Source organism: Echinops telfairi, unplaced genomic scaffold (genome assembly GCF_000313985.2).
Source record: "Echinops telfairi isolate 266 unplaced genomic scaffold, ASM31398v2 ScPeMD7_7409;HRSCAF=8447, whole genome shotgun sequence".
NCBI classification, from domain to species: domain Eukaryota; kingdom Metazoa; phylum Chordata; class Mammalia; order Afrosoricida; family Tenrecidae; genus Echinops; species Echinops telfairi.
The window spans coordinates 17,482,203-17,493,096 of NW_022111309.1; the positions used below are offsets into that span (position 1 = coordinate 17,482,203).

Below are 10,894 nucleotides of genomic sequence, written 5' to 3' on the forward strand. Positions count from 1 at the left end.
GCCGCCGCGCCCCTGCCCGCCACGCCGCGCCCCTGCCGCGCGGCCGCGCCCCTCCTCCTTTGTCACAATGTTTTTCAATCGGGGAAGCAAACTGTCCAATTAGAGCCGGGGCTTCTGGCTTCCATCTTTGCCGACGTTTAATTAACACGCTCCTCTTGGCAGCTGCTGACAAGTTCCAGAAACAGGTTGTAAAGGGTTTTTGTCTTTACCCAGCGTGGAAAATGAGGGGTGTTACTTCGCGGGCGAACATGAATAGGTTGCATTTCAGCTCCCCCTCCCCTCTGCTGGCCGGCTCTGGGGAGAGGATGGGAAGCCCTGAGTGTGCTTGTGCTGGTGAACTGAGAGGCCCCCTTGGGGGGATGGGAAGGGTGGAGGCAGGGGAGACTTCCCCGTTTCCCTCTCACCTCGGCTTCCCAGGAGTCTTTGCTCCACAAAGGATCGGCTTGTGTATCTTGTTCTCCGCCTTATTCTCTTACTGCCTAGCTGTCATGCTTTTGCCTCACTTCTAGTCATACCAAACCTCCCCACTCTAATCCCCGTGTCTTCGCCATCCCAAACTCCTATTCAGCCTCCAAAGCCCTGCTCACATGGCCATGCTTTGAGGTGCCACCTGGGCACAGACTACCTCTCCAGCCACATCTGGTAGAGTTCAGGTGGATATTGAGTGTCATAGCTGCTCTCAGCTGGACCGAGGACAGGAGGTGCGTGTCGCTCTGCGCAGGGCAGTAGCAGGCATAGAGTCTGGGCTCGGTGATGGTAGATAGGGCTCTTAAGTCTTGTACCACTGTAGAGGGAGACCAGGGTGTGTTGGCAGGGAGGGAAGAAGGGCTGGGGGTGAGGGACTATAGCCCTCAGGAATCACCCCTGCCCTCATCCTTCCAGAAGGCCCTTTGAATTAGGCACAGGGCCACAAAGTGGGCACTGCAGATATGGCGAATCCCATAATGGGTGAGGGTCCAGGGTTGGATGGTTGCTCCTCATCTCTTGGAAACTCAGCTCCCCTGGGACTGCAGTCACTGGTGGGAGCCCTTCACAAGATACAGAGGAGCCTTGCTTAAGGAACTCAAGCTCCCGGGTTCTTCTGAGCCTGGGATGGGTGACAGTGCGCGCGCGTGTGAGCGTGTGTATGTGTGTGTGTGGGGGTAGAGGCCGGGGGTTCAGGGCTGGGGCAGGAGGCCAGGTGTCTTGGGTTCTCCTGTCCTCCAAACTGGTGCTACTGGACCATTCACACTCATTCTACAAAGAGCTCAAGGCCTTTATTCAGGGAGGCTGTCATCTGTACGGCACAGAAGATGGGCAGTGCTCATTGCAGGGGCAGACGGGGTGGAAGAGCCCAGCAAGCAGTGACTGGCAACTGAGTTGTCCCCTCCTAGGACTTAGTTCTAAGCCCCAGCCCCACTCCTGGGCTGCCACCGTCAGGATGCGGTCACCTAGATCCTGGATAACACCTGACCTGGACACCCACTGTAGCCGCAGTTCCTCCTCCTGCAGTCCCAGGCAGGCCTCCTTGGAGGATGGGCAGGAGAGGAGTCTTGGACTGCCAGCAGGGTGCTGCCAGCCTTGCTTGTCTATTCCCAGCCAGGTCAGTGTCAGCAGCTGCCGCAGGCTGGGGGCCATCCACGGAGCCTGAGGGAGAGAGCCAGGAGCAGTCTACCACTGCTGCATCCCACTGTAGCTTTTACTGAATGGGGTGGGAGTTAGCAGCACTTCCCTGCCACATGGCTCAGCCTCTCGCTCCAGACCCAACTGTCTCCACACTCTGGCCTCCATGGAGGTCAAGTAATGGCTCACAGAGCAATGACAATAACCTGGGTCCAGATCCCACTTCTGCCATCTGCCAACAGAGTCTCTTAACATGGGAGAATAATCACTCAGGCCTCTAAGAGGTTCCTGGGTGGTGCAAATGGTTTGAGCTCAGCTCCTAACCCGAACATTGGTGGTGCTAACTCAGTGTCACCTTGGAAGAAAACCTGGGGATCTGCTGCCATAAAGACCACAGCCAAGAACACTCTTTAGAGCAGGCCTAAAGCACAGGGGGTTCCCATGTGTCAAAATCAACTTGGTGGTAACAGCGTTGGCTGTGGTTTGCAGAGTTCTTGGAAGGGCTAGATGAACACAACACGGGAAAGGGCTTGGAGAGGAGGCCAAGACATGTTAAACAAACCCATGGCCACCAAGTCTATTCTGACTCTTGGCGACCCTATGCAGAGCATCCCGAGCTGTACATCTTTACCAGAGCAGACAGTAGCTTCATCTTCTTCCTGAGGAGCAGCTGATGGGTTTCAACCACCAACCATTGGTTAGCAGTCTAACGCTTTATCCATCCAAGGAGGCCACCAGGGCTCCTAAAACCAATGTTTTTCACTGTCCCTGAGTTGATGCCAACTCATAGTGACCTTGTAGGACAGGGTAAACCTGCCCCCGGGGGTTTTCCAGACTCTGTTTATGGCACTGGAAAGCCCCGTCTTTCTCCCAAGGAGTGGATGGTGGTTTCAAACTACTGACCTTGCAGATCTCAGTCCAACGTGTAACCACTGAGGCAAAGGGAGGGAAGGAGGGGAGAGCAAGTTCTTGCCTAAGTTGAGCAATAGAATAGAACCAGCCAGAGTGGCCATCTCCGTTTTTATAGATGAGGAAACCGAGGCTCAGTCTCTGAAGTGATGGGAATTCTTAAAGTCACACAGCCAGGTATCTACTCAGGCCTACTTCCATCTGTTGCTCCTAGTCCAATGCTCCTGCCCCATATTCAGTGTTGGATTGCCCAGTAAGTGAGGCAAGCACAGGTTTACTTGTGCTTACTTCCTAATTGGTTAGTGGTCAGTTTCACATGCCTTCCACCACATCATGGGCTTCTCCCCCAACCCAGCACGCCCGATCCACCCTAAGCAGGAGTGTGCAAGCTTACAGGTCACTATTGATTTTCTCACTCTTCCTGCTAGTGTTATTATGGTAAAATACTACTAATGCAGGTTTGACATTTTTCAGTGTCCAAGTCAGTGGCACTGATGACATTCACCGTGTTGAACAACCTTCTTTTTGCCCTTTTGCTGGGGACAACTGATTCCTACAATTGGGCCCCTGCTTCGGAGTACCTGCCCTTCAACTCCATGCAGACAGGTCAAGTCTATACTCACCTGCCTCTCGGTCAAGTCTATACTCACCTGCCTCTCGCCACGCCTACAAGTTCAAGGGGTCACCGGCTTGAGCGCAGGGTCCTCGGGGCGGTAGGTGTTCTCCCGTTCCTCAGGCAGCTGCAGAGACAGGGGGCAGTTACAAGGGACCCTGCCCAAAGCGGGAGTAGTACCCCGACCTGGGTCAGGTCAGCCAGGAGCAGCAAACGGTGTGTAGCGGGCGCCACCTTTTGACCACTGTGCAGATTGCATGCTGTGGTGCCGGGCAAACTCACTGCCCTGCAGTCCATTCTGACTCATAGTGACCCTACAGGACCGGGCAGAACTGTCCCTGTGGGTTTCTGAGTCCGTACCTCTATGGAGCAGAAAACTTTGTGGTTAGTATCCCAGTGATTACGCCACAGTCCCACCAATACCCCTTTAACTTTCACTAACGTGGAATTATATTGATCCCCACCAAGCACTGCTGCACGGCAGAGCGGAGAGAAAGTGTGATATTGGACGAAAAGATAAAGATCACAACAGAGCCAAGAGAGAGTGAGCTGCTCTGTATGGAAACCAAAAACATTGTAGGGTTTATGTCACCAGCAGTCCATCCACGTGGTGCTCACTGCGGTGTCTCAGTACCTGAGACACGAATGAAAAGAATGGGCCAAGCACACCTGTGTTACGAAGGTAAGAACGCAGGAGTCTTGAGACAGGTGTCAGAGAAAGAGCAGGACACCAAATTGGACATCACAGAGCTCAACTGTGGAAGAAAGTTTATGCCGAGGGTGGGGGGTAGGGCGTAAGACTAGAAATAAACAATATACCCAAACTACTTAACAGTGCCGGAGGCTAGGTGATAGATTTGGTACCATTGAAGTGCTTTTCGGCTCACAGAGACCCCATGTGACAGTGGAGGACTATCCCATAGGGTCTTCTAGGCCAAGATCCTATGCAGCCCTGGTAGCGTAGTGATTACGCATTGGGCGGTGATCCCCGTGGTCAGCAGTTCAAAGCCACCCGCAGCTCTGTGAAAGAAAGACTGGGCTTCCTAGTCCCGTCTGCGGTTGCTGTCTTAGGAGCCCACACGAGTCTGACTCAACGGCAGCGAGTTTAGTTTTTGAGACTCTTTACAGGAACAGGACACCAGGCCTCTCTTCCATGCAGTGTGTCGGGGGCTGGAGTTCAAACTACCAACCTTTGAGTTAGCGCTTCACCATTGTGCCACTAGGGGACCTCAAAAAAAAAAGGAAGAGGCGACTGAGACAAGTGAAAGGTGCTGATGGTGGTCTTTTGTCCCAGGAGTCCACACACCAGGCCTCTGCTCAGCCTGAGGGAGCCTGCAAAAGGCCAGAGGGGTCTCAGTCATCACCTCCCATCCCATCCAATGCAGGTAAAACCCTCCCCAAATTATGCCTGGGAGGGAGGTCTGGCTAAAGTCTCCAAACAAAACACCACATCGCTGCCATCTAGCTGATTCCAACTCACGGAGGTCATGGGAGCTGGCAGCCTCATTTTTTTCCTGTGGATTGGCAGGTAGATTTGAACTGCCATCCTTGTGGTCCATTGCTTACCTGACAGCGCAAGCAGGGCTCAGGTCACAGAAAGCCCCACTTGTCATATTTTCAAAGCATCTGACATTCCACTACACTCAGCTTCCAGAACCGGAAACCCAAAGTAGAGGTCATCACAGCACCCTGTTTCTGGACCAAAGTCACCCAGGGGCTTCTCACTTTCAGAGTGCCAGACTCTCCTGAATTCCAATCTCTGGAGAAGCCCCTGGGTGGCTCTACTTTCACTAGGTCTCCAGCTTGTTCTCTGGAAGACTGAAGCCGGGTCCTGCGCTGTGGTTCTTAGTCCAGGTGTTTACCCAGATTAGAATCACCCAGAAGCTTATGCCCAGGCCTTGCCGCCGAGCGGCTGAGGCCTGGGCTTGAGTGGTTTCAGGTTCCCGAGGCAATGACTGTGTGCACTCAGGAATGACAGGACAGTGGCCGGAAGAGGCTTTTCCCTCAACATCACCTGAAGGATACATTAAAACCAGGTGCTGAGGCCTGCCTCTGCGTTTGGAATTGCCTGAGCCTGACAGTAGGGGCAAAGAGCAGGGGATTCGAATTCCTAAGAGGTGCTTTTCTATCCTGTTCTTAGTCTGGAAGCTCCGCTGAACCTTGTTCACCACGGGTGACCCTGTGGTATTTGAAATACCTACCAGTGTCACACTCTCTAGCATCCCAGAAACATGCGAGCCACCGCAGTATAAGCAGAGCCACAGCTATTGACACTTCGTCTCACCTACTTTGACTGTGTTATCAGGAGAGGCCGGTCCCTGCAAAAGGACAGCATGTGTGGTCAAGTAGAAGGGCAGTGGGAAAGGGGATGGCCCTGACGAGACGGACTGGCACAGTGGCTCCAGCACAGCAGACCATGCTGAGGATGCTGCAGGCCTGGGGCCTGCCGCCGTGGCTGTGTGCAGAGGGTGGCCGTGAGTCAGAACCAGCTCCATGGTGCCCAACAGCAGCAAGTTCCCAGGTGCTGCTGCTGCTGCTGGTCTGGGGACCCCACTTTGGGAATCACTGGTTCAGAGTTTCACCTGAACGCTGAGGTCTTTAGGGACACAAATGAACTGCAGCTGCCGTCCTGGCTGTGGGTTGCCTCTCAGTCTGCAGGGTGTGAAGAACGGGGGCAGTGCACCCCACTCCCTCCAAGCCCTGGGAGGAACCTTCAGCCCCAGGAGGCTCGGTCTCTCACAGGTGCGGGATAACACAGGCTGTGCTCCGGGCCCTGGGGCCCAGGTCCCGCCAGCTCTGTAGAGCTCACCTCCCAGTAGACGTGATCCTCAAAGCAGTTCTCCGTGGCAGGCTGTCCCCAGAATGGCAGTTTCAGAATGGCTCCTAATGAAAGTTGAAGAGCACAGCGGTCAGGGCACAGCACCCCGGAGAAGCCCTTCAGAGTTCCTGGGCTGAGGTGGGAACCCCCAGTCCCCCACCAGGAGTGCAGGTGCCCCCCCCCTCACCTCTTCAGTCCAGCCACCCCTACTCACCCACCACACTGCCGCCCACCAGGGCCACGGCTATGGACACAAAGATGCCAGCGGCCTGGTAGCTGCCCTGAAGGTATGTGGTCCTGTTTTTGTTGGCCCCTTCAAAGTCAAAGGCATGAGCAAGCCTGGGGTGGAGACAGGGGCAGGTCAGGGCCCCATAGAGAAGCAAGTTGCCATTGTTGCTTCCACAAAGATGAGTGGGCATCATGGCCACAAACTTCCTGACCATGGGCCTCGCCCTTCCCATCTGTGAAATGGGAGTCCTGCCGGATCAGGTACTGTGGAGAGGCCTGTAGGCCATAGTGGAGAAGACAGGAGATGGAGGAAGGAGGGGTGGAGAAGCAGCAAGGGGGTGCAACCTCCCCTGCACCCCTGTAGGTCCCCACACTCACCCTTGGTGCCCATACACTTCAGAGCTGGCTGTGGCTGCTGTCACGGCACCCACGATGCCCCCGATGAGGCCGGGCATGCCATGTAGGCTGTGAATGCCACACGTGTCCTGGATGTGCATGTGGGTCTCCATGAAAGGCTGGAGGAGGGGAGGTCGGTGCTGCTCAGGCCCGGAGGCTGTGGCGGGGTGTTGGGAGGCCAGGATTCGGAGGGCTCTCAAATGCAGAGGCCCAGGGGTTTCCAGCTCCCTGCCCCACCCCAACGAGCCCTTTGAGTCCCTGTCAGCACGTTCCAGTCCCTGGGTCCTCCCCCAGGCCCCTCACCGTCAGGTACACGAAGCCCAGCGTGGAGACGATGCCACTGAAGAAGCCCACGATGAGGGAGCCATAGGGCATGAGCATCATCTCAGCAGCAGTGCCCACAGCCACGCCTCCCGCCAGCGTGGCATTCTGGATGTGCTCCTGGGGGGAGGTGGGGTGGGGGCCGGGACTCAGTCCTCTGCCTGGAGCATCTGCCTGCGCTGCCCCATCCTCGAGGGCCCGAGTCCTGTCCCCTCCACCAGCCAGGAGCATGCCAAGGACCTGGGCTCAGTACAGCTGCCCCAGTGTACACGAGCACCACGCAGGCACCCTGGCATTTCCCACACGAACACAGGCCCACAGAGGAGCACACATGCACTCCATATACCTGTGGGCCTGGCCGTACACGTGCTTGCTCCCATTCTGTATATGGGCCGTATGTACTGTGGGCCCTGGAGGCACGACCCAGTGTCCTCAATGTGCATGTGGGCCCAGGGCAGGCACATGGTCCCCCATAGTATGGTGTACCACGTCAGAGAGCCCTGAGCATCTCCAAACGCCAGCGGCATCAGATGACTCTCCCTGGGCTGCTGGCTGCTGGGGTTTCTTTTGCTCAGTCTCAACAGAACCCCATGGGGGAAGCCCAGTTCTCTTTTGAAGTTTACAGGTGAGAAGAGCGTGGCACAGAGAGGCCACAGGACATGATGCCACAAGCAAGCAGAAGGGTGTTTTGCTGCAGACTCAGAACTGTCCTAGACACTAGGCCAAGGTCCTCCCTGCAGGTGGGTGTAGGATGCACCCAGGTGTGCCCATGCCAGTGTGCCTGCATCTCCCCATCCCGCACGTGTGTTTCCGTCCATTTCCAGCTCTCTGCAAGGCCTGCATGTCTGCATTGAGGTCATCCAGGGGTGCACAGCAGGGCTCCCAGAGATCAGGTGCCTTTGGCAGGACATCAGCACACTGCAGTCATCTGCCCATGACAACATATGGCATCAATTATTAGACAGAGGGTTGATGTCTTTGCTTTGCTTTTTGGAAGAATCTACCAGCACCCATGGGGTTTGGCTGTTCCCCATGAGTGACAGAGATAGCTGTTCCCCTGGCATGCAATGCCATAACCCCCAAACCTCCCCACGAGAGCAGAAAGGCTCCAAAACTTTCCCTGCCCCAAGTGTGTGCGATGGGGCAAGTGGGGCAGCTTTAAGAGGCCTGGGAGCCTGAGGAGCAGGCTGGGAGGAAGTCTGCATTAGCTGCTTCACAGCACTTTCTGGGCTACCCTGCAGGGCAGGCTCAGCACAGAACAGCTGTTAGCGCCTCAGGGAGGAGACCCAAGGAGAAGAGCATCCGGTTCATCCAGCTCAATTCTGAGCTGCAGAACTCATGAGGCTGGGTTCTCTAGAGAGGCAAAACCAATGAAGTTCGTATGTCTATGAGGGGGCTTCTAAAAGTTGGTGAAAGAACTGAATTAAAAGGTGATAGAATTTTTCCGCCAACTTTTGGAAGTTCCTTTAAATATACGAGATTTATTTCTCTCAAGGACACGGCTCATGTGGTAGTAGAAGCTGGCAAGTTCCAAGCTGTGGGTCAGTCTTCAGGCCAGGGGCTTCCCTGGCCTCATGTAGCTGCAGGGGCCGACCAACCCAAGATCTGTAAGTAAGATGGTAGACTGCTGGACAAAGAGGTTAATGATTCCCAGGGCAGTGTCCAAAGAATTGGAGAGTCGATAATGACAAGACAGATACAGGCTCCAGATCAAGCAACTGGCCAGGGTTTTGCCAGAAAGTCCACCTATATGGCTGGATGCACGCCAAACCTTTGAGAAAACTCAGTTTCAGCTGATTAGCTGCTCATCAAAGATCTGTCTCATCATGAAGATGATCACGTTAGTTCAGATCACATCACAGGGATAACTTTCTCATCATCAACATGTAACTGCCAAATTACGTCCTAACGGTCAAACCTCTGAGCGACATGGTCCAGCCAAGTTGACCCACAACCACTGAAGTCTACCTTTTGTCAGTGTGGAACCTGTATACATCCCCTTAAGCCACATGTAATCTCTGAAGACAATTATAAAGCCATGTTTGTGTTTATACATGGTACCGCTAATGCATGTACAACCCAAAACATGCCCAAGCCTCAGTTACATCTTTTAAGTGAAGACATCAGCTCTACCCACCAGCCTGTGAACTCCCAGCATTCCACTTCACCTTCCTGCTTCCCTCACTGGCAGTCACGTGAGGCTACAGAGGCTTCTGGTCAGCAGGGGACCCACGAACTTGCGTTGGCCTAGGGTGGGTCACTTTCTTGATAGAAAGCCTTTTCTTACATAGATAGGAGCATCACTGGTTTTGTTTCTCTAGAATATTCAGCCTAGCACAGCACCTAATCACAACTTTTTAATTTACTTTCTCATAGATGTCTCTCAAGAAAATGGCTCATGTGGAAGAGGGAGGAGACGTCTCCTGATTCACGTGCTGCAAGGGCTGACAAACTCAAGATTTGCAGATAAAATAACCGGCTGCTGGCTCACAGGCTATGGTGGCTGCTGTTCTTGCTAGGTGCCATCAGTTGGCTCCAAACCATAGTGACCGTGTGCATCACAGAAGGAAGTGCGGCACTGTCCTGCACCATCCTCACAATGGTTCCTGTGCTGAGCCCACTGATGCAGCCACCCATCGAGGCCCTTCCCCTCCTTCACTCCCCCTGCCCTTTACCAAACACGATGTCCTTCCCCAGGGACGAGTCTCTCCTGACAACACGTCCAGAGAATGTGAGATGGCGTCTTGCCATCCTTGACTCTCAGGAGCACTCTGGCCTTACTTCTTCCGACACAGATGGGTTTGTCCGTGGTACATTCAGTATTCTTCTCCAGCACCACCTCTGTAGTGAATCCCAAGATCAGCAGGCAATATGGCAGGCTACTGGCTCAAGTCCAAGAATGACAATCAGTTGATGAGCTGGGTTGAGCAAAAAGTCAGAAAACTTTCCCAGAATGTCCCTATACCCCGGATGCAGGGCTCAATCCCAAGGATACTTATTTTCAGCCCTTTATTTTGGCAGTTATGATGTCATTTGACAGTATATGATAATGTAGTCATCTCCATGATGAGATCTGATATACTATTTTCCACGGTGAGACCTGCTATGAGCTTATCAGTTGAAAATCAGTCCAGCCAAGTTGACATACAACCTTAATCACCATAAGAACCTTCCACGAGCTGATTCTGGGCTCTGACCAAAACCAGGTAATCACTTGGGAAGATTATTTTTTCCCAAGGCTGGCTCAGTGTCTTCATCTGCACACTGACAGTGTTGACACTCCCTCACAAAGCTGTTGGTAGGGCATGGTGATTTGTGCCTACTGCCCTCAGGCACAGGGAGTCATAACCATGAAACTCACCACTAGCCACTCGATTCCAACTCAGAGATACACAAAAACACCCCAAACCAAATCCACTGCTAACGAGCCGATCCTGACCCATAGGGACCCCATACCTCCCTGCAAATCCCTCTGATAGTCCCCCTTCCCTGCTCACCATGTCAAGCTTGCCCTTCTTCTGCAGGGCACTGGACAGTGCCACCGTGGTGAGCACGCAGGCTGCCAGGGAGCAGTAGGTGTTGATGACAGCCCGGTGCTGGGCATCCCCGTGGTTGGACACAGCTGAGTTGAAGCTGGGCCAATACATCCACAGGAAGAGGGTGCCTGAGCCAGAGCAGACAGGCCGGTGGACCAGGGAGAGAAGACATTGGATGAGGTCCTGTCCTTTGGGCTATGGAGATGCTAAATGACACACACATCCTAGCAAGTTTCCCACCTCTGCAGCCTTAGGTATGCTAACTCTTGCTTTCCACTCCACGCTAGGATGCCTCTCCTGAGTCTCATACCACTGTTTCTGCCCTGGGGCATTCTGGGGAAAGCACCAAGTGAGTGGCCAAGCTTTTCCTGTTCCCCTAGACAAGAGGGGCATACCTCTGGGGTCTTGGAAGTATCTACAGACCACCTCCTTTGCTTTTCCCCCAAAAGGAATTGGCAACTACCATTGGGT

At 54.0% G+C, this 10,894-nt stretch overlaps 1 protein-coding gene across 1 annotated transcript in view; it reads right to left on the reverse strand.

Annotated features, from left to right (window-relative positions):
• Positions 1-1,231: 1,231 nt before the first annotated feature.
• Positions 1,232-10,894, reverse strand: part of RHCG (Rh family C glycoprotein) — a 13,578-nt gene continuing 3,915 nt past the window's right edge. The window contains exons 4-10 of the mRNA XM_030887361.2: positions 10,385-10,551; positions 6,870-7,007; positions 6,549-6,685; positions 6,157-6,281; positions 5,934-6,007; positions 3,162-3,251; positions 1,232-1,626 (exon numbers count right to left, since the gene is read on the reverse strand). Of these exons, the coding sequence (XP_030743221.1) occupies positions 3,186-3,251; positions 5,934-6,007; positions 6,157-6,281; positions 6,549-6,685; positions 6,870-7,007; positions 10,385-10,551 (707 nt within the window). The 3' untranslated portion in view covers positions 1,232-1,626; positions 3,162-3,185. The remainder of the gene's footprint in view (positions 1,627-3,161; positions 3,252-5,933; positions 6,008-6,156; positions 6,282-6,548; positions 6,686-6,869; positions 7,008-10,384; positions 10,552-10,894) is intronic.